The sequence below is a fragment of the Cherax quadricarinatus genome, chromosome 23, assembly GCF_038502225.1.
Source record: "Cherax quadricarinatus isolate ZL_2023a chromosome 23, ASM3850222v1, whole genome shotgun sequence".
Lineage (NCBI taxonomy): Eukaryota > Metazoa > Arthropoda > Malacostraca > Decapoda > Parastacidae > Cherax > Cherax quadricarinatus.
In genome coordinates, this window is record NC_091314.1 from 4,453,420 (window position 1) to 4,478,209 (window position 24,790).

The following is a 24,790-nucleotide window of genomic DNA, read 5'->3' on the forward strand; positions in this document are numbered from 1 at the left end:
AAGTGACGTTACTTAAACCAGTGACGTTAATTAACAAACAAGTGACGTTACTTAAACCAGTGACGTTAATTAACAAACAAGTGACGTTTCTTAAACAAGTGACGATACTTAAACAAGTGACGTTACTTAAACAAGTGACGTTACTTAAACAAGTGACGTTACTTAAACAAGTGACGTTACTTAAACAAGTGACGTTACTTAAACAAGTGGCGTTACTTAAACAAGTGACGTTACTTAAACAAGTGACGTTACTTAAACAAGTGACGTTACTTAAACAAATGACGTTACTTAAACCAGTGACGTTAATTAACAAACAAGTGACGTTACTTAAACAAGTGACGTTACTTAAACAAGTGACGTTACTTAAACAAGTGACGTTACTTAAACCAGTGACGTTAATTAACAAACAAGTGACGTTACTTAAACAAGTGACGTTAATTAAACAAGTGACGCTACTTAAACAAGTGACGCTACTTAAACAAGTGACGTTACTTAAACCAGTGACGTTAATTAACAAACAAGTGACGTTACTTAAACCAGTGACGTTAATTAACAAACAAGTGACGTTTCTTAAACAAGTGACGTTACTTAAACAAGTGACGTTACTTAAACAAGTGACGTTACTTAAACAAGTGACGTTACTTAAACAAGTGACGTTACTTAAACAAGTGACGTTACTTAAACAAGTGACGTTACTTAAACAAGTGGCGTTACTTAAACAAGTGACGTTACTTAAACAAGTGACGTTACTTAAACAAGTGACGTTACTTAAACAAATGACGTTACTTAAACCAGTGACGTTAATTAACAAACAAGTGACGTTACTTAAACAAGTGACGTTACTTAAACAAGTGACGTTACTTAAACAAGTGACGTTACTTAAACCAGTGACGTTAATTAACAAACAAGTGACGTTACTTAAACAAGTGACGCTACTTAAACCAGTGACGTTAATTAAACAAGTGATGTTACTTAAACAAGTGACGTTACTTAAACAAGTGACGTTACTTAAACAAGTGACGTTACTTAAACAAGTGACGTTACTTAAACAAGTGACGTTACTTAAACAAGTGACGTTAATTAACAAACAAGTGACGTTACTTAAACAAGTGACGTTACTTAAACAAGTGATGTTACTTAAACAAGTGACGTTACTTAAACAAGTGATGTTACTTAAACAAGTGACGTTACTTAAACAAGTGACGTTACTTAAACAAGTGATGTTACTTAAACAAGTGACGTTACTTAAACAAGTGACGTTACTTAAACAAGTGACGTAAATTAACAAAAGCCTCATACCGAAGCGTTCAAAAATACTTTTTTTTTATGACAAAAAATATTTCAACCTCGGTCGCTGATTTTTTTAAATCTTAAAAATTTTTCTTGCATCATCAAAGAATTTTTTCCCCGCCAAATTAAACTCCTTCACGTTTTTCCCCGCCAAATTAAACTCCTTCACGTTTTTCCCCCGCCAAATTAAACTCCTTCACGTTTTTCCCCGCCAAATTAAACTCCTTCACGTTTTTCCCCCGCCAAATTAAACTCCTTCACGTTTTTCCCCGCCAAATTAAACTCCTTCACGTTTTTCCCCGCCAAATTAAACTCCTTCACGTTTTTCCCCCGCCAAATTAAACTCCTTCACGTTTTTCCCCGCCAAATTCAACTCCTTCACGTTTTCCCCCGCCAAATTATATTCCTTCACGTTTTTCCCGCCAAATAATAAAAAACGCGTTTCTCCTACCCCCTGTCATATGTTAAAAGGTTTTAACAGTATTTTTAGCGACAGATGATAAAACGTTGGCAGAGATTCACACTGCAGAACGACATTTGCATAGGCAAATGTTTGATGATAAGATACAGGTCCAGGGACACAACAGGTCCAGGGACACAACAGGTCCAGGGACACAACAGGTCCAGGGACACAACAGATCCAGGGACACAACAGGTCCAGGGACACAACAGGTCCAGGGACACAACAGATCCAGGGACACAACAGGTCCAGGGACACAACAGGTCCAGGGACACAACAGATCCAGGGACACAACAGGTCCAGGAACACAACAGGTCCAGGAACACAACAGGTCCAGGGACACAACAGGTCCAGGGACACAACAGGTCCAGGGACACAACAGGTCCAGGGACACAACAGGTCCAGGGACACAACAGGTCCAGGGACACAACAGGTCCAGGGACACAACAGATCCAGGGACACAACAGGTCCAGGGACACAACAGGTCCAGGGACACAACAGATCCAGGGACACAACAGGTCCAGGGACACAACAGGTCCAGGGACACAACAGATCCAGGGACACAACAGGTCCAGGGACACAACAGGTCCAGGAACACAACAGGTCCAGGGACACAACAGATCCAGGGACACAACAGGTCCAGGGACACAACAGGTCCAGGGACACAACAGGTCCAGGGACACAACAGGTCCAGGGACACAACAGGTCCAGGGACACAACAGGTCCAGGGACACAACAGATCCAGGGACACAACAGGTCCAGGGACACAACAGGTCCAGGGACACAACAGATCCAGGGACACAACAGGTCCAGGGACACAACAGGTCCAGGAACACAACAGGTCCAGGGACACAACAGGTCCAGGGACACAACAGGTCCAGGGACACAACAGGTCCAGGGACACAACAGGTCCAGGGACACAACAGGTCCAGGGACACAACAGGTCCAGGGACACAACAGGTCCAGGGACACAACAGGTCCAGGGACACAACAGATCCAGGGACACAACAGGTCCAGGGACACAACAGGTCCAGGGACACAACAGATCCAGGGACACAACAGGTCCAGGGACACAACAGGTCCAGGGACACAACTGGTTCAGGGACACAACAGGTCCAGGGACACAACAGGTCCAGGGACACAACAGGTCCAGGGACACAACAGATCCAGGGACACAACAGGTCCAGGGACACAACTGGTCCAGGGACACAACAGGTCCAGGGACACAATAGGTCCAGGGACACAACAGGTCCAGGGACACAACAGATCCAGGGACACAACAGGTCCAGGGACACAACAGGTCCAGGGACACAACAGATCCAGGGACACAACAGGTCCAGGGACACAACAGGTCCAGGGACACAACAGATCCAGGGACACAACAGGTCCAGGGACACAACAGGTCCAGGAACACAACAGGTCCAGGGACACAACAGGTCCAGGGACACAACAGATCCAGGGACACAACAGGTCCAGGGACACAACAGGTCCAGGAACACAACAGGTCCAGGGACACAACAGGTCCAGGGACACAACAGGTCCAGGAACACAACTGGTCCAGGGACACAACAGGTCCAGGGACACAACAGGTCCAGGGACACAACAGGTCCAGGAACACAACAGGTCCAGGGACACAACAGGTCCAGGGACACAAAACAGGTCCATGGACACAACAGGTCCAGGGACACAACAGGTCCAGGAACACAACAGGTCCAGGGACACAACAGATCCAGGGACACAACAAATCCAGAGACACAACAGGTCCAGGGACACAACAGGTCCAGAGGCACAACAGGTCCAGGGACACAACAGGTCCAAGGGCACAAAACAGGTCCAAGGACACAACACGTCCAGGGACACAACAGGTCCAGTAACGTAAAACAGGTCCAGGGACAAAACAGGTCCAAGGACACAAAAAAGGTCCAGAGACACAAAACAGGTCCAGGGACACAACAGGTCCAGGGACACAACAGGTCCAGGGACACAACAGGTCCAGGGACACAACAGGTCCAGGGACACAACAGATCCAGGGACACAACAGGTCCAGGGACACAACAGGTCCAGGGACACAACAGATCCAGGGACACAACAGGTCCAGGGACACAACAGGTCCAGGGACACAACAGATCCAGGGACACAACAGGTCCAGGGACACAACAGGTCCAGGAACACAACAGGTCCAGGGACACAACAGGTCCAGGGACACAACAGATCCAGGGACACAACAGGTCCAGGGACACAACAGGTCCAGGAACACAACAGGTCCAGGGACACAACAGATCCAGGGACACAACAGGTCCAGGGACACAACAGATCCAGGGACACAACAGGTCCAGGGACACAACAGGTCCAGGAACACAACAGTTCCAGGGACACAACAGGTCCAGGGACACAACAGGCCCAGGGACACAACAGGTCCAGGAACACAACAGGTCCAGGGACACAACAGGTCCAAGGACACAACAGGTCCAAGGACACAAAACAGGTCCATGGACACAACAGGTACAGGGACACAACAGGCCCAGGGATACAACAGGTCCAGGGACACAACAGGTCCAGGAACACAACAGGTCCAGGGACACAACAGATCCAGGGACACAACAGATCCAGGGACACAACAGGTCCAGGGGCACAACAGGTCCAGAGGCACAACAGGTCCAGGGACACAACAGGTCCAAGGACCCAAAACAGGTCCAAGGACACAACACGTCCAGGGACACAACAGGTCCAGTAACGTAAAACAGGTCCAGGGACAAAACAGGTCCAAGGACACAACAGGTCCAGGGACACAACAGGTCCAGGGACACAACAGGTTCAGGGACACAACAGGTCCAGGGACACAACAGGTTCAGAGACACAAAACAGGTTCAGGGAAACAACAGGCCCAGGGACACAACAGGTCCAGGGTGTCATGTAGGGGGGTAATGATTGAATAGGATATAAGTGGGGAATATGGGAGTAAGGGATTATGTAGGCAGGGGAGAGGCAGGCGAGGTGGTAGGAGTGAGATGATTAGCGGAGGTAGGTAGGTAATGACAGGTCAGTGGTGACCACCACGACACTCTCATTAACTCTACACTACTCACTAACATATGCCTCGCCCACTCTTCACTCATATAAACATAATAAAATATAAGAAAAAAGAATAAATAACGGTGGGCAGTGAATATTACTATTCTACTCAAACACAGTTTATTATTAAGTCTTTGTACAATAATATATTTGGGAACAGGAGAACATTATTGTGGTTTAGATAAATGGGATGGTATGTATAAGCAGTGAGACAGGGAACACAATCAACTTGACCAAAATGAATGTAACTTACAATATAGTTCAGAGGGCAGTTCATCACAGGAACTAAGCCACAGGTCCCAAGACCTACACAGCACGAGTACTGCGCCAAGCCAGTACTCTGCCCAATGCCTCCAACAGTCTCCTCCAGAGACTTCAGCAGCCTTCTCCCGAGCCCTGCACCCCAGCAGCAGCTCCGCTCGAAGTCTCTGCTCAGGAGCCCTGCACCCCAGCAGCAGCTCCGCTCGAAGTCTCCGCTCAGGAGCTCTGCACCCCAGCAGCAGCTCCGCTCGAAGTCTCTGCTCAGGAGCTCTGCACCCCAGCAGCTGCTCCCGCTCGAATCTCCTGATCATGCTCTTCCTTGGGCTTTTATGGTGGTCCAAGCACCTTCCACAACCACGTGTACGACCTGACGCCTAGGTCTGACGCCGTCAAGGACAAAAGACCTCAGACGTGGTCGTGGCTACAGACGTTTGCCAAGGTAAGGTGTGACCATATAATTGGTTAAATTAGGTCTCCCCAGAGACCTCACAAGCCCAGCTGAATTACATCACAAGGGACACAACAGGTCCAAAAACACAACAGGTCCAGGGACACAACAGATCCAGGGACACAACAGGTCCAGGGACACAACAGGTCCAGAGGTACAACAGGTCCAGGGACACAACAGGTCCAAGGACACAAAACAGGTCCAAGGACACAACAGGTCCAGGGACACAACAGGTCCAGTAACATAAAACAGGTCCAGGGACAAAACAGGTCCAAGGACACAAAAAAGGTCCAGAGACACAAAACAGGTCCAGGGACACAACAGGTCCAGGAACACAACAGGTCCAGTAACATAAAACAGGTCCAGGGACAAAACAGGTCCAAGGACACAAAAAAGGTCCAGAGACACAAAACAGGTCCAGGGACACAATAGGTCCAGGAACACAACAGGTCCAGGGACACAACAGGTATAGGGACACAACAGGTCCAGGGACACAAAACAGGTTCTGGAACACAACAGGTATTGCGACACAACAGGTCCAATAACACAAACAGGTCCACGGACACAAAACAGGTCCAGGGACACAACAGGTCCAGGAACACAACAGGTCCAGGGACATAGATCCAGGAACACAACAGGTCCAGGGACACAACAGGTCCAGGAACACAACAGGTCCAGGGACACAACAGGTCCAGGGACACAATAGGTCCAGGGACACAACAGGTCCAGGGACACATCAGGTCCAGGGACACAAAACAGGTCCAGGGACACAACAGGTCCAGGAACACAACAGGTCCAGGGACACAACAGGTCCAGCAACACAACAGGTCCAGGGACACAACAGGTCCAGGGACACAATAGGTCCAGGGACACAACAGGTCCAGGGACACAACAGGTCCAGGGACACAACAGGTCTTGCGATACAACAGGTCAAGGGACACAACAGGTCCAGGGACACAACAGGTCCAGGGATACAAAACAGGTCCAGGGACACAAAACAGGTCCAGGGACACAACAGGTCCAGGAACACAACAGGTTCAGGGACACAAAACAGGTCCAGGGACACAAAACAGGTCCAGGGACACAAAAGGTCCAGGGATACAAAACAGGTCCAGGGACACAAAACAGATTCAGGGACACAACAGGTCCAGGGACACAACAGGTCCAGGGACACAACAGGCCCAGGGACACAAAACAGGTCCAGAGATACAACAGGTCCAGGGACACAACAGGTCCAGGGACACAAAACAGGTCCAGGGACACAACAGGCCCTGGGACACAAAACAGGTCCAGGGACACAACAGGTCTAGGGACACAACAGGTCCAGGAACACAACAGGTCCAGGGACACAACAGGTCCAGGGACACAAAACAGGTCCAGGGACACAAAACAGGTCCAGGGACACAAAACAGGTCCAGGGACACACAACAAGTCCAGGGACACACAACAGGTCCAGGGACACAACAGGTCCAGGGACATAACAGGTCCAGGAACACAACAGGTCCAGGGACACAATAGGTCCAGGGACACAACAGGTCTAGGGACACAACAGGTCCAGGGACACAAAACAGGTTCTGGGACACAACAGGTCTTGCGACACAACAGGTCCAGAGACACAACAGGTCCAGGAACACAACAGGTCCAGGGACACAAAACAGGTCCAGGGACACAACAGGTCTAGGGACACAACAGTTCCAGGGACACAAAACAGGTTCTGGGGCACAACAGGTCTTGCGACACAACAGGTCCAGGGACACAACAGGTCCAGGAACACAACAGGTTCAGGGACACAAAACAGGCCCTGGGGACGCAAAACAGGCCCAGGGACACAAAACAGGCCCAGGGACACAAAACAGGTCCAGGGACACAAAACAGGCCCAGGGACACAAAACAGGTCCAGGGACACAAAACAGGCCCAGGGACACAAAACAGGCCCAGGGACACAAAACAGGTCCAGGGACACAAAACAGGCCCAGGGACACAAAACAGGCCCAGGGACACAAAACAGGTCCAGGGACACAAAACAGGCCCAGGGACACAAAACAGGCCCAGGGACACAAAACAGGCCCAGGGACACAAAACAGGCCCAGGGACACAAAACAGGCCCAGGGACACAAAACAGGCCCAGGGACACAAAACAGGCCCAGGGACACAAAACAGGTCCAGGGACACAAAACAGGCCCAGGGACACAAAACAGGCCCAGGGACACAAAATAGGCCCAGGGACACAAAACAGGCCCAGGGACACAAAACAGGCCCAGGGACACAAAACAGGTCCAGGGACACAAAACAGGCCCAGGGACACAAAACAGGTCCAGGGACACAAAACAGGCCCAGGGACACAAAACAGGTCCAGGGACACAAAACAGGTCCAGGGACACAAAACAGGCCCAGGGACACAAAACAGGTCCAGGGACACAAAACAGGCCCAGGGACACAAAACAGGTCCAGGGACACAAAACAGGCCCAGGGACACAAAACAGGTCCAGGGACACAAAACAGGCCCAGGGACACAAAACAGGCCCAGGGACACAAAACAGGCCCAGGGACACAAAACAGGCCCAGGGACACAAAACAGGCCCAGGGACACAAAACAGGTCCAGGGACACAAAACAGGCCCAGGGACACAAAACAGGTCCAGGGACACAAAACAGGCCCAGGGACACAAAACAGGTCCAGGGACACAAAACAGGTCCAGGGACACAAAACAGGCCCAGGGACACAAAACAGGTCCAGGGACACAAAACAGGCCCAGGGACACAAAACAGGTCCAGGGACACAAAACAGGTCCAGGGACACAAAACAGGCCCAGGGACACAAAACAGGTCCAGGGACACAAAACAGGCCCAGGGACACAAAACAGGTCCAGGGACACAAAACAGGTCCAGGGACACAAAACAGGTCCAGGGACACAAAACAGGCCCAGGGACACAAAACAGGTCCAGGGACACAAAACAGGTCCAGGGACACAAAACAGGCCCAGGGACACAAAACAGGTCCAGGGACACAAAACAGGTCCAGGGACACAAAACAGGTCCAGGGACACAAAACAGGTCCAGGGACACAAAACAGGCCCAGGGACACAAAACAGGTCCAGGGACACAAAACAGGTCCAGGGACACAAAACAGGTCCAGGGACACAAAACAGGTCCAGGGACACAAAACAGGCCCAGGGACACAAAACAGGTCCAGGGACACAAAACAGGTCCAGGGACACAAAACAGGTCCAGGGACACAAAACAGGCCCAGGGACACAAAACAGGCCCAGGGACACAAAACAGGTCCAGGGACACAAAACAGGTCCAGGGACACAAAACAGGCCCAGGGACACAAAACAGGTCCAGGGACACAAAACAGGTCCAGGGACACAAAACAGGCCCAGGGACACAAAACAGGCCCAGGGACACAAAACAGGTCCAGGGACACAAAACAGGTCCAGGGACACAAAACAGGTCCAGGGACACAAAACAGGCCCAGGGACACAAAACAGGCCCAGGGACACAAAACAGGTCCAGGGACACAAAACAGGTCCAGGGACACAAAACAGGCCCAGGGACACAAAACAGGCCCAGGGACACAAAACAGGCCCAGGGACACAAAACAGGCCCAGGGACACAAAACAGGCCCAGGGACACAAAACAGGCCCAGGGACACAAAACAGGCCCAGGGACACAAAACAGGCCCAGGGACACAAAACAGGCCCAGGGACACAAAACAGGCCCAGGGACACAAAACAGGCCCAGGGACACAAAACAGGCCCAGGGACACAAAACAGGCCCAGGGACACAAAACAGGTCCAGGGACACAAAACAGGCCCAGGGACACAAAACAGGTCCAGTACGTGTCACAACCACGCCAGAAACAACAGGAATTTTAATTGCCTGATACCAGAATTGTTGATTTATTTTTTATGTGTCGGTGTTTATTGTGTCTGGTTTATGTTTTACTTATGGGTTGGGGTTTTAAATTCTGGCTGGGCGACTGATGGGTGAGAGTTGAACCTGCCTAGCATGGGTCAGTAGTAGGCCTACTGTGGTGTTTCTTGAGAAATTGTGTACTCACCTATTTGTACTCACCTATTTGTGGTTGCAGGGGTCGAGTCACAGCTCCTGGCCCCGCCTCTTCACTGATTGCTACTAGGTCCTCTCTCTCCCTGCCCCATGAGCTTTATCATACCTCGCCTTAAAACTATGTATGGTTCCCGCCTCCACTACGTCACTTTCTATGCTATTCCACGGCTTGACTACTCTATGACTGAAGAAATACTTCCTAACATCCCTTTGATTCATCTGAGTCTTCAACTTCCAATTGTGACCTCTTGTGTCTGTGTCCCATCTCTGGAACATCCCGTCTTTGTCTACCTCGTCTATTCCGCGCAGTATTTTATATGTCATTATCATGTCTCCCCTGACCCTCCTGTCCTCCAGTGTCGTCAGGCCGATTTCCCTCAACCTTTCTTCGTAGGACAATCCCCGTAGCTCTGGGACTAGTCTTGTTGCAAACCTTTGCACTTTCTCTAATTTCTTGACGTGCTTGACTAGGTGTGGATTCCAAACTGGTGCTGCATACTCCAGTATGGGCCTGACGTAAATGGTATACAGAGTCTTAAATGAATCCTTACTGAGGTATCGGAACGCTATCCGTAGGTTTGCCAGGCGCCCGTATGCTGCAGCAGTTATCTGATTGATGTGCGCCTCAGGAGATATGCTCGGTGTTATACTCACCCCCAGATCTTTTTCCTTGAGTGAGGTTTGCAGTCTTTGGCCATCTAAACTATATTGTGTCTGCGGTCTTCTTTGCCCTTCCCCAATCTTCATGACTTTGCATTTGGCAGGGTGTGTGTGTGTGTGTGTGTGTGTGTGTGTGTGTGTGTGTGTGTGTGTGTGTGTGTGTGTGTGTGTGTGCGTGTGTGTGTGTGTGTGTTTGTGTGTGTGTGTGTGTGTGTGTGTGTGTGTGTGTGTGTGTGTGTGTGTGTGTGTGTGTGTGTGTGTGTGTGTGTGTGTGTGTATGTCTGTCTCTCTCTCTCTCTCTCACTAACTTTTAACAAGACAAAGTGTAAGTCATTGTTTCTCTGGTCCTTCCTCAAAGCTCTCCTTTCCTCATTAGTGAGGTGTGTGTGTGTGTATGTGCGAGAGAGAGAGAGAGAGAGAGAGAGAGAGAGAGAGAGAGAGAGAGAGAGAGAGAGAGAGAGAGAGAGAGAGAGAGAGAGAGTTCCTGTTCACAAAAAGAAGAGCAGAGCAGAAATCAGCAACTACAGACCAGTGTCACTCCTGTCAATCACTGGCAAGATCCTTGAGACAATAATCTCAAGACAAATGACAGAGTTTTTTGACTACCACTCACTACTTTGTGATCGACAATATGGCTTCAGGAAAGGTTACTCTGCTGCTGATCTGTTGTTAAACCTCTCCACTAAGTGGCACCAGTCACTGGATGAATCCAAAGTCAGCTGTGTGGTAGCACTGGACATTGCTGGTGCTTTCGACCGGGTGTGGCACCAGAGCCTCTTAGCAGAACTTCAAGCACTGGGAATTGCAGGCTCTACGCTATGTCTTTCTCAATGGAACAGAATCAGCAAGACATCCTATTGGGGCAAGTGTTCCACAAGGAAGCGTGCTGGGACCATTGTTATGGAATGTCTACTTCAATGACCTTCTTCGTCTCATCCCAGAATCACATGCATATGCAGACGACTGTACACTGACATTCACTTATCCAAGAGAAGAAATGCCAGCTGCTCTAAGCTACATCAATCACCAGCTAAGAGCTATATCAGCTTGGGGAAATAAATGGCAAGTAACATTGGCACCTGAGAAAACACAAATGAATGATGGTCTAGGAACCATGATGGTAATGCTGGTGCAGTAGTAAGGATGAATGAGAGGGTGGTGGCATCTGGGGAAGAAGTTGATATCCTTGGGGTGGAATTTGACTCCAAACTGACCATGAAGATCCACGTCGTAAATATTGCAAACAGGCAGCCAGGAAGCTTACAGCACTTCGCCGTATCTCGCATCTGTTTGACAGTAAGGGTTGCAAGATTCTGTACGAGGCACAAGTACGCTCACATCTTGAGTATGCTCCATTTTCTTGGTTTGCCTGCCCCCCCTCCCTCCCTCATCTGCGACTGCTTGACAGAGTAGAGAACAGAGCAAGACGTCTCATCTCTTGCCTGGACCAATCCTGGATAGGTCTGTCATTTCAGCAGAGCCTTCAACATAGGAGGGATGTGGGTGGCCTTACTGTTATGTACAAGGCCAATATTGTCAAAGTACCACACTTGGATACACTTCGAGGACAGCGTGAAACAAGCTTTTATGCCACAAGACGGGCAGAAAGCAGCAACTTAACTCTGGCTGTACCCTTCTCCAGAACATCACTCCATCTGAGATCATATATACCCAGGATGACTCGAGTATGGAACACATTCGTACAGCATAATGATGTCAACGAGATAAAGTCAGTTGATCAAATGAAAATGCTGGCCCACAGATGGCTCCAACTTCATCCTGTTCCCTACTTGTATGTCTCATAACAATAAAAATGCTTTCAAATGAGCTGATGTAGGTAACAGCTCTTAGCTTGTTAAAGTTAGGAATCCTAACTTGTAAATAGCTTGTCAATAAAGTTAGGGATCCTTAACTTAACCTTGTCAAACCCTGTGTAAAAAAGAGAGAGAGAGAGAGAGAGAGAGAGAGAGAGAGAGAGAGAGAGAGAGAGAGAGAGAGAGAGAGAGAGAGAGAGAGAGAGAGAGAGAGAGAGAGAGAGAGAGAGAGAATATTCAGTGCATCTTCCACAACCTCCCACACTGGGAGAATACTGTCTTCACAACAAACACAATAAAATGCACTCTTTCTGACCTCTATTCTTTCCCTCCTCCTCCTCCTCCTCCTGCTCCTCTCTAATTCCCTCCCTCCTTAACTCTCTTTCACTCCTAGTCCCATTCCTTCCTTCCCTCACTCCCTCCTCATTCCCTCCCTCATCTCTCCCTCCCTCCCTCACTCAGGGAAGACAATAACACCCACCATTCTCTCTCTTTTACTCTTCTCATTCAGCTTTGTCCTCCATCTCTCTTTGTCCTTCATTCTTTCTTTCTTTCATTTCATTCATTCCTTTTTTTCGTTTCCTGCCAGTCAATTATTTTTATAGTTAACTGTATCTTTGGAGAGTATTAAATTTATCTAAATTGATAAAGGAGGGAGGAGGATCCAACCCCATTCGTAGAACCTTAATGGAAGGGATCCAATCCTCCTAGCACCTCAATGAAAGGGATTCACCCCTTTTAGCTCCTTAATGAAAGGGATCCAATTTTCCTGGCACTTTAATGGAAGGGATTCAACCCTTTTAGCATCTTAATGGAAGGGATTCAATCCTTCTAGCACTTTAATGGAAGGGATCCAATCCTTTTAACACCTTAATGGGAGGGATTCAACCCTTCTGGCATTCTAATTCAGGAGATTCGACCCTTGTAATATTCTAAGTTAAGGGATTCAATCCTTCTAGCATCCTAATTTAAGGGATCCCACCCTTTAACATCATGAGTTAAGGAAACCAACCCTTCCAACATCCTCATTTAAGGGGTTCAATCCTTATAATGGAAGGCATCCGATCCTCTCACACTCCAGATTCAATCCTACTCACGTGTAAAAGGGGAATCGAGCTCCATCTTTGTACCAGAGTACGAGTACAGGATTGTCGTGCTGGGGGGCGTGGCTGGCCAGGCAGGGTAGCTGAGCAGGGGCGCCGCCCACGCCCTCCACACGCCTGACAGGGACAGTGCTAGACTCGTCCACGCCCACGCCCTGCATCGTGGGCGCCTCGGCCACGCCCATCACGCCCCTCAGTGGGAGGGTGGGGGCTAGGAACGCCTCTGGTCCTGTAACAGAGATTATTATTATTTTAGCTAATTATTATTAAAAGTAATTATTACTCAAACTAATTATTATTAAAAGTAATTATTACTCAAACTAATTATTATTAAAAGTAATTATTACTCAAACTAATTATTATTAAAAGTAATTATTACTCAAGCTAATTATTATTAAAAGTAATTATTACTCAAGCTAATTATTATTAAAAGTAATTATTACTAAAACTAATTATTATTTAAAGTAATTATTACTAAAATTAATTATTAAAAATAATTATTACTAAAACTAATTATTATTAAACGTAATTATTACTATTACTAATTATTATTCAAAGTAATTATTACTATTAATAATCATTATTAAAAGTAATTATTACTATTAATAATCATTATTCAAAGTAATAATTACTACTACGAATTATTAAACTATTGTTATTAAAGTTGTTATTAAAATTAATTATCATTGTTAAAACTAAATATTATTTTTAAAAATAAATTGAAACTATTATTAAAACTAATTATTATTATTATTATTATTATTATTATTATTATTATTATTATTATTATTATTTTGGTTTGGCGTCTTTCAACGTCCTCCCCTTCCCATCCTTTCTCCCACGTTAACCCCTCCCCTACCCATTCCCCCTCCCACGCTCCCCTCCCCTCCCCTCCCCCTCACGTCTTTCCTCCCCCTCTCTCTCCCACGTCTCTCCTCCCTCTCTCTCCCACGTCTTTCCTCCCCCTCTCTCTCCCACGTCTCTCCTCCCTCTCTCTCCCACGTCTCTCCTCCCTCTCTCTCTCCCACGTCTCTCCTCCCTCTCTCTCTCTCCCACGTCTCTCCTCCCTCTCTCTCCCACGTCTCTCCTCCCTCTCTCTCTCCCACGTCTCTCCTCCCTTTCTCTCTCCCACGTCTCTCCATCCCCCTCTCTCCCACGTCTCCCCTCCCTCTCCCGCGTCTTTCCTCCCCCTATCTCCCACGTCTCTCCACCCTCTCTCTTTCCCACGTCTCTCCATCCCCCTCTCTCCCACGTCTCTCCATCCCTCCCTCTCCCACGTCCCTCCCCCCTCCCCCCACAGAGAGGGTCACTTGAAAGCCAAGAACAATGGAGACATAATAGGGAAAAAGAAAAGAAAGAAAGAGAGAGAGAGAGAGAGAGAAAAAAAAGTTCGAGACAAAGAAGCGGAGTAAAGTAAGAGATAACAAGAAGATAATGACTGACACGAGAGTATAAGAGGAGGGAAGAGGAGGGAAGAGGAGGGAAGAGGAGGGAAGAGGAGGGAAGAGGAGGAAGCGGAAAGAGTAGAAAGTATGGTAGGATGGAGAGAGAGAGAGAGAGAGAGAGAGAGAGAGAGAGAGAGAGAGAGAGAGAGAGAGAGAGAGAGAGAGAGAGAGAGAGAGAGAGAGGATAAGGAAGAGGAGGAAGGAGAAAGGAAGAAAGAAGAAGAAAGGGAAAGGCAATGAAAGAGGGACGAAGAAAAGGAATCTTGTAGTATTATGGTGCTTCCCATGATGGTAGTATTATGGTGCTTCCCATGATGGTAGTATTATGGTGCTTCCCATGATGGTAGTATTATGGTGCTTCCCATGATGGTAGTATTATGGCGCTTCCCATGATGGTAGTATTATGGTGCTTCCCATGATGGTAGTATTATGGTGCTTCCCATGATGGTAGTATTATGGTGCTTCCCATGATGGTAGTATTATGGTGCTTCCCATGATGGTAGTATTATGGTGCTTCCCATGATGGTAGTATTATGGTGCTTCCCATGATGATGGTAGTATTATGGTGCTTCCCATGATGGTAGTATTATGGTGCTTCCCATGATGATGGTAGTATTATGGCGCTTCCCATGATGATGGTAGTATTATGGTGCTTCCCATGATGGTAGTATTATGGTGCTTCCCATGATGGTAGTATTATGGTGCTTCCCATGATGATGGTAGTATTATGGTGCTTCCCATGATGGTAGTATTATGGTGCTTCCCATGATGATGGTAGTATTATGGCGCTTCCCATGATGATGGTAGTATTATGGTGCTTCCCATGATGGTAGTATTATGGTGCTTCCCATGATGGTAGTATTATGGTGCTTCCCATGATGATGGTAGTATTATGGTGCTTCCCATGATGGTAGTATTATGGTGCTTCCCATGATGATGGTAGTATTATGGTGCTTCCCATGATGGTAGTATTATGGTGCTTCCCATGATGATGGTAGTATTATGGTGCTTCCCATGATGGTAGTATTATGGTGCTTCCCATGATGATGGTAGTATTATGGCGCTTCCCATGATGGTAGTATTATGGTGCTTCCCATGATGGTAGTATTATGGTGCTTCCCATGATGGTAGTATTATGGTGCTTCCCATGATGGTAGTGTTATGGTGCTTCCCATGATGGTAGTATTATGGTGCTTCCCATGATGGTAGTATTATGGTGCTTCCCATGATGATGGTAGTATTATGGTGCTTCCCATGATGGTAGTATTATGGTGCTTCCCATGATGATGGTAGTATTATGGTGCTTCCCATGATGGTAGTATTATGGTAGTATTATGGTGCTTCCCATGATGGTAGTATTATGGTGCTTCCCATGATGGTAGTATTATGGTGCTTCCCATGATGATGGTAGTATTATGGTGCTTCCCATGATGGTATATATGGTGCTTCCCATGATGGTAGTATTATGGTGCTTCCCATGATGGTAGTATTATGGTGCTTCCCATGATGATGGTAGTATTATGGTGCTTCCCATGATGGTAGTATTATGGTGCTTCCCATGATGATGGTAGTATTATGGTGCTTCCCATGATGGTAGTATTATGGTGCTTCCCATGATGGTAGTATTATGGTGCTTCCCATGATGGTAGTATTATGGTGCTTCCCATGATGATGGTAGTATTATGGTGCGTCCCATGATGATGGTAGTATTATGGTGCTTCCCATGATGGTAGTATTATGGTGCTTCCCATGATGGTAGTATTATGGTGCTTCCCATGATGGTAGTATTATGGTGCTTCCCATGATGGTAGTATTATGGTGCTTCCCATGATGGTAGTATTATGGTGCTTCCCATGATGGTAGTATTATGGTGCTTCCCATGATGGTAGTATTATGGTGCTTCCCATGATGGTAGTATTATGGTGCTTCCCATGATGGTAGTATTATGGTGCTTCCCATGATGATGGTAGTATTATGGTGCTTCCCATGATGATGGTAGTATTATGGTGCTTCCCATGATGGTAGTATTATGGTGCTTCCCATGATGGTAGTATTATGGTGCTTCCCATGATGGTAGTATTATGGTGCTTCCCATGATGGTAGTATTATGGTGCTTCCCATGATGGTAGTATTATGGTGCTTCCCATGATGATGGTAGTATTATGGTGCTTCCCATGATGGTAGTATTATGGTGCTTCCCATGATGGTAGTATTATGGTGCTTCCCATGATGGTAGTATTATGGTGCTTCCCATGATGGTAGTATTATGGTGCTTCCCATGATGGTAGTATTATGGTGCTTCCCATGATGGTAGTATTATGGTGCTTCCCATGATGGTAGTATTATGGTGCTTCCCATGATGATGGTAGTATTATGGTGCTTCCCATGATGGTAGTATTATGGTGCTTCCCATGATGATGGTAGTATTATGGTGCTTCCCATGATGGTAGCATTATGGTGCTTCCCATGATGGTAGTATTATGGTGCTTCCCATGATGATGGTAGTATTATGGTGCTTCCCATGATGGTAGTATTATGGTGCTTCCCATGATGGTAGTATTATGGTGCTTCCCATGATGGTAGTATTGTGGTGCTTCCCATGATGATGGTAGTATTATGGTGCTTCCCATGATGGTAGTATTATGGTGCTTCCCATGATGGTAGTATTATGGTGCTTCCCATGATGATGGTAGTATTATGGTGCTTCCCATGATGGTAGTATTATGGTGCTTCCCATGATGGTAGTATTATGGTGCTTCCCATGATGATGGTAGTATATATGGTGCTTCCCATGATGGTAGTATTATGGTGCTTCCCATGATGATGGTAGTATTATGGTGCTTCCCATGATGATGGTAGTATTATGGTGCTTCCCATGATGGTAGTATTATGGTGCTTCCCATGATGATGGTAGTATTATGGTGCTTCCCATGATGGTAGTATTATGGTGCTTCCCATGATGATGGTAGTATTATGGTGCTTCCCATGATGGTAGTATTATGGTGCTTCCCATGATGATGGTAGTATTATGGTGCTTCCCATGATGATGGTAGTATTATGGTGCTTCCCATGATGGTAGTATTATGGTGCTTCCCATGATGATGGTAGTATTACGGTGCTTCCCATGATGGTAGTATTATGGTGCTTCCCATGATGATGGTAGTATTATGGTGCTTCCCATGATGGTGGTAGTATTATGGTGCTTCCCATGATGGTAGTATTATGGTGCTTCCCATGATGATGGTAGTATTATGGTGCTTCCCATGATGATGGTAGTATTATGGTGCTTCCCATGATGGTAGTATTATGGTGCTTCCCATGATGATGGTAGTATTATGGTGCTTCCCATGATGGTAGTATTATGGTGCTTCCCATGATGATGGTAGTATTATGGTGCTTCCCATGATGATGGTAGTATTATGGTGCTTCCCATGATGGTAATATTATGGTGCTTCCCATGATGATGGTAGTATTATGGTGCTTCCCATGATGGTAGTATTATGGTGCTTCCCATGATGATGGTAGTATTATGGTGCTTCCCATGATGGTGGTAGTATTATGGTGCTTCCCATGATGGTAGTATTATGGTGCTTCCCATGATGATGGTAGTATTATGGTGCTTCCCATGATGATGGTAGTATTATGGTGCTTCCCATGATGGTAGTATTATGGTGCTTCCCATGATGATGGTAGTATTATGGTGCTTCCCATGATGGTAGTATTATGGTGCTTCCCATGATGATGGTAGTATTATGGTGCTTCCCATGATGGTGGTAGTATTATGGTGCTTCGCATGATGGTAGTATTATGGTGCTTCCCATGATGATGGTAGTATTATGGTGCTTCCCATGATGATGGTAGTATTATGGTGCTTCCCATGATGGTAGTATTATGGTGCTTCCCATGATGATGGTAGTATTATGGTGCTTCCCATGATGGTAGTATTATGGTGCTTCCCATGATGATGGTAGTATTATGGTGCTTCCCATGATGATGGTAGTATTATGGTGCTTCCCATGATGATGGTAGTATTATGGTGCTTCCCATGATGGTAGTATTATGGTGCTTCCCATGATGATGGTAGTATTATGGTGCTTCCCATGATGATGGTAGTATTATGGTGCTTCCCATGATGGTAGTATTATGGTGCTTCCCATGATGATGGTAGTATTATGGTGCTTCCCATGATGGTAGTATTATGGTGCTTCCCATGATGATGGTAGTATTATGGTGCTTCCCATGATGATGGTAGTATTATGGTGCTTCCCATGATGATGGTAGTATTATGGTGCTTCCCATGATATTAGTATTATGGTGCTTCCCATGATGGTAGTATTATGGTGCTTCCCATGATGATGGTAGTATTATGGTGCTTCCCATGATGGTAGTATTATGGTGCTTCCCATGATGGTAGTATTATGGTGCTTCCCATGATGATGGTAGTATTATGGTGCTTCCCATGATGATGGTAGTATTATGGTGCTTCCCATGATGGTAGTATTATGGTGCTTCCCATGATGGTAGTATTATGGTGCTTCCCATGATGGTAGTATTATGGTGCTTCCCATGATGATGGTAGTATTATGGTGCTTCCCATGATGATGGTAGTATTATGGTGCTTCCCATGATGGTAGTATTGTGGTGCTTCCCATGATGGTAGTATTGTGGTGCTTCCCATGATGATGGTAGTATTATGGTGCTTCCCATGATAGTAGTATTATTTATGGTGCTTCCCATGATGGTAGTATTATGGTGCTTCCCATGATGATGGTAGTATTATGGTGCTTCCCATGATGATGGTAGTATTATGGTGCTTCCCATGATGATGGTAGTATTATGGTGCTTCCCATGATGATGGTAGTATTATGGTGCTTCCCATGATGATGGTAGTATTATGGTGCTTCCCATGATGGTAGTATTATGGTGCTTCCCATGATGGTAGTATTATGGTGCTTCCCATGATGATGGTAGTATTATGGTGCTTCCCATGATGATGGTAGTATTATGGTGCTTCCCATGATGGTAGTATTATGGTGCTTCCCATGATGGTAGTATTATGGTGCTTCCCATGATGGTAGTATTATGGTGCTTCCCATGATGATGGTAGTATTATGGTGCTTCCCATGATGGTAGTATTGTGGTGCTTCCCATGATGGTAGTATTATGGTGCTTCCCATGATGGTAGTATTATGGTGCTTCCCATGATGATGGTAGTATTATGGTGCTTCCCATGATGGTAGTATTATGGTGCTTCCCATGATGATGGTAGTATTATGGTGCTTCCCATGATGATGGTAGTATTATGGTGCTTCCCATGATGATGGTAGTATTATGGTGCTTCCCATGATGGTAGTATTATGGTGCTTCCCATGATGATGGTAGTATTATGGTGCTTCCCATGTTGATGGTAGTATTATGGTGCTTCCCATGATGGTAGTATTGTGGTGCTTCCCATGATGGTAGTATTATGGTGCTTCTCATGATGGTAGTATTATGGTGCTTCTCATGATGATGGTAGTATTATGGTGCTTCCCATGATGATGGTAGTATTATGGTGCTTCCCATGACGGTAGTATTATGGTGCTTCCCATGATGGTAGTATTATGGTGCTTCCCATGATGATGGTAGTATTATGGTACTTCCCATGATGATGGTAGTATTATGGTGCTTCCCATGATGATGGTAGTATTATGGTGCTTCCCATGATGATGGTAGTATTATGGTGCTTCCGATGATGATGGTAGCATTATGGTGCTTCCCATGGCGATGGTAGTACTATGGTGCTTCCCATGATGATGGTAGTATTATGGTGCTTCCCATGACGATGGTAGCATTATGGTGCTTCCCATGACGATGGGAGCATTATGGTACTTCCCATGACGATGGTAGTATTATGGTGCTTCCCATGATGATGGTAGTATTATGGTGCTTCCCATGATGATGGTAGTATTATGGTGCTTCTCATGACGATGGTAGCAGTATGGTGGCAGTACGGTGGCAGTATGGTGGCAGTATGGTGGCAGTATGGTGGCAGTATGGTGGCAGTATGGTGACAGTATGGTATCAGTATGGTATCAGTAATGTGGCAGTACAGTAGCGGTATGGTAGCAGTATGGTAGGAGTATGGTGGCAGTATGGCGGCAGTATGGTGGTAGTATGGTGGTAGTATGGTAACAGTATGGTAGCAGTATTGTAGGAGTATGGTGGCAGTATGGCGGCAGTATGGTGGTAGTATGGTGGTAGTATGGTAACAGTATGGTAGCAGTATTGTAGGAGTATGGTGGCAGTATGGCGGCAGTATGGTGGTAGTATGGTGGTAGCATGGTAACAATATGGTAGCAGTAATGGTAGGCAGGGTTGTCTCCCCCTCCCATACTCCTTCACAAGAACTTGTCTCACGCCATTCTTAAAATTCGTTGGGGAAGCGCTAAGCCATAATGGGTTATGCAGCACCTGGCACCACTCTGCACTTTAATACAACTCTACTGCCAAACCTGTGCTTGCCTATATCCTTTTTTAAATCTAAATTTCTCTCTTTGTTTATGTATATATATATATATATATATATATATATATATATATATATATATATATATATATATATATATATATATATATATACACACACACACACACACACACACACACACACACACACACACACACACACAGTGGACCCCCGGTTAACGATATTTTTTCACTCCAGAAGTATGTTCAGGTGCCAGTACTGACCGAATTTGTTCCCATAAGGAATATTTTGAAATAGATTAGTCCATTTCAGACCCCCAAACATACACGTACAAACGCACTTACATAAATACACTTACATAATTCGGGATCAGTCTTGGGCCCGTTGTTGTTTATAATATATATCAATGATCTTGATGAGGGAATTACTAGTGATATGAGCAAATTCGCCGATGACACAAAGATAGGTAGGATAATTGATTCAAACGTAGATGTTAGGGAACTTCAGGAGGACTTAAACAAACTCTATTCTTGGTCAGAAAAGTGGCAGATGCAGTTCAATGTAGATAAGTGCAAGGTTCTGAAGCTTGGGAGTGCCCATAACCCTAGTACTTATAAATTAAATGATGTAGAACTTAGCCATACAGATTGCGAAAAGGACTTGGGGGTTATGGTGAGCAGCAACCTTAAACCAAGACAGCAATGCCTAAGCGTACGTAATAAGGCAAATAGATTACTGGGATTTATATCAAGAAGTGTAAGCAACAGAAGTCCAGAGGTCATACTGCAGCTTTATACATCATTAGTAAGGCCTCACCTTGATTATGCAGCTCAGTTCTGGTCTCCGTATTACAAAATGGACATAAATTCGTTAGAAAACATTCAGCGTAGGATGACTAAATTAATACATAGCATTAGAAATCTTCCTTATGAAGAAAGATTGAAGACTCTTGAGTTACATTCACTTGTTAGACGAAGAATGAGGGGAGACCTGATCGAAGTGTATAAGTGGAAGATAGGTATTAATAAAGGGGATATTAATAAGGTCTTGAGGATGTCTCTCCAAGAGAGAACCCGCAGTAATGGATTTAAATTAGATAAGTTTAGATTTAGAAAGGACATAGGAAAGTATTGGTTTGGAAATAGGGTAGTTGATGAGTGGAACAGTCTACCTAGTTGGGTTATTGAGGCTAGGACTTTGGGTAGTTTCAAATCTAGGTTGGATAAGTACATGAGTGGGAAGGGTTGGATTTGAGTGGGACTTTCACATCAGAGCTTATTTCTTGGGTAGCATTGAAAATTGGGTTGGGTAAATGTTTTGTTAGTGGGATGAATTGTAAAGGACCTGCCTAGTATGGGCCAGCAGGCCTCCTGCAGTGTTCCTCCTTTCTTATGTTCTTATGTTCTTATAATTGTTGGTCGCATTGGGAGGTGATCGTAAAGCGGGGGTCCACATTTATGTCCATTCTGCATTATGAGTTTGTTGGCAGGAAAGCTGTTAGCTTTATTACAGACAGTTATACACTGTTGTCTTGACTTTATTACAGTTATACACTGTTGTCTTGACTTTATTAAAGTCATTTATTTAGCACCATCTTGCCACTAGCGTCTTGGAGTCTAGCTAAGTAGAGCTTCTAGGTTCTTTCTGTCGTCTAAGCACTCTTAACAAAGTATCACCATCACCTCCACCACGTTCCTCCTATCTATCACCTTCCAACCCTCCAGCCTCCACTAATCTCTACCCCCTCCAATACCTTCCATCAACCCCCACCCCCTCATACCTATTACCCTCCCACCCAATCCCAATACATAATCCACTCTGCACCCCCCTACATCCCCCCAGCCCTCCGCCATAACAGGCCGTCCGGGTGCGAGCACCGGCTAAACATACACACGCTGTGGCGTTTTCCCAAAGGTAATTAACTGTAAATTGCACAATGTCATCTTATTTATACACAGCCATTGACTAGAGCATGTAGTTCGGCCCTAGTTACCGTCCACCGTCCCAGGGATGCTACCCTATATGAGGAAGTTATATGAGTCTATGTGCGTGTGTACTCTGGTTTGTGTCATCGATAAACTGCTGGTGGTGCGCTTGACGATGCGTGAACAGGCAGAAGGAATTTTTTGTTTGTATGTGGTTAGGAGTATGCGAACGTTCGGTGGGCAGGTTAGTGTTTGGCGGGGAGGTTAGTGTCTGGTGGGGAGGTTAGAGTGTCTGGTGGGGAGGTTAGAATGTCTGGTGTGCAGCTGAGAAGTCCAGAGAGTACCCTGAGGTCAAGCCGGAGAGCGGTCATAGGAGAGGTGAAACAGGTGAGTGAGGTCAGCAAGCATGTCTGGAGAGTGATGGGTTGGTTGATAAAATAATTCAAATGGATATAATTATAACAATTTTTAAAGGGGTGGAGGGGTAAGCCAGCGGAAGGCCTCGGTCAGATGACCAAACGCTCCAACTGTGGGTCATCATATGATTAAGACCTGCGTCAGGAAACACTTGTCCTTTTTCCTGACAAACATTACCTAGATAAATTAGACACATGTGCAACTCTTGGGTATCTTTATTAAGGAAACGTTTTGCCACACAGTGGCTTCATCAGTCCATACACAGGAGAAACTTGAAGAATAGGAGGAGAATGGGGTAATCAGTCCCTCAACCTCATTCTCCTCCTATTCCTCAAGTTTCTCCTGTGTATGGACTGATGAAGCCACTGTGTGGCGAAACGTTTAATTAACAAAGATACCCAAGAGTTGCAGTCAGCGTTTGCACTGCCGAGTTTCTGCTCTATGGTGTCTTGAGAGGGCAAATGCAGCCGCCTCCAGGCTCCTGCGTTTGCTACTGTCAGCCTCCTAAAAGAGTTGCTGACCGTCTCTCAAGTTCACAGCAACACGGGATCTGTAAGTAACCAGTTGCCCGGCTGTCAAGTTCCTTCCTGTCCGACCGAATAATCATAAGTAAGCGCTAAACTCACAGGAATTACTTAACTTTTTTCTTAGGATTGACCTGGTCTGGGACCGGGGCGCAGCGTCGCTGACCCCCTCGGAAACGTCCTTCAGGTATCATAGACCAGCGTCGGTATATCAAGGTTCCTCGCGATCCTTACGAACTCGGTATTCCTTAAACCACCTTAATCAAAAGGACAACAAAAATTACGAAAAAAAAACATTGCATTACGTCTGGCAAGGCTGTTCAGGTCTGACCTGCACGCATGTTTATTGAATTAATGGGGTACAATATGCGGTCTGTGGGCGAAACGTCGTCTGTGTATAAAGGGAGCGTTACAAAGTATACTATAAATTAATTTTCGTTTAGAATGTGCTAATGTCAGGCAGATCTTTTTGTTCAGTGTTATTTGGGAGCCAGCTGGGATAGACCAGTGTGGGAGCCAGCTGGGATAGACCAGTGTGATGGACAGCTGGGATAGACCAGTGTGGGAGACAGCTGGGATAGACCAGTATGGGAGACAGCTGGAATAGACCAGTGTGGGAGAGAGCTGGGATAGACCAGTGTGATAGACAGCTGGGATAGACCAGTGTGTAAGACAGCTGGGATAGACTAGTGTGGGAGACAGCTGGAATAGACCAGTGTGGGAGACAGCTGGGATAGACCAGTGTGGGAGACAGCTGGGATAGACCAGTGTGATAGACAGCTGGGATAGACCAGTGTGGGAGACAGCTGGGATAGACCAGTGTGGGAGACAG

The 24,790-nt window shown here is 46.1% G+C and overlaps 1 protein-coding gene across 3 annotated transcripts in view; it reads right to left on the minus strand.

Moving 5' to 3' along the window:
* The window catches only part of LOC128686141 (protein turtle homolog A), a 509,174-nt gene that overhangs the window by 76,951 nt on the left and 407,433 nt on the right, over nucleotides 1-24,790 (minus strand). For all 3 annotated transcript variants that reach the window (XM_070087793.1, XM_070087792.1, XM_070087791.1), the window contains exon 3: nucleotides 13,173-13,407. In XM_070087793.1, coding sequence (XP_069943894.1) covers nucleotides 13,173-13,407 — 235 coding nt within the window. The remainder of the gene's footprint in view (nucleotides 1-13,172; nucleotides 13,408-24,790) is intronic.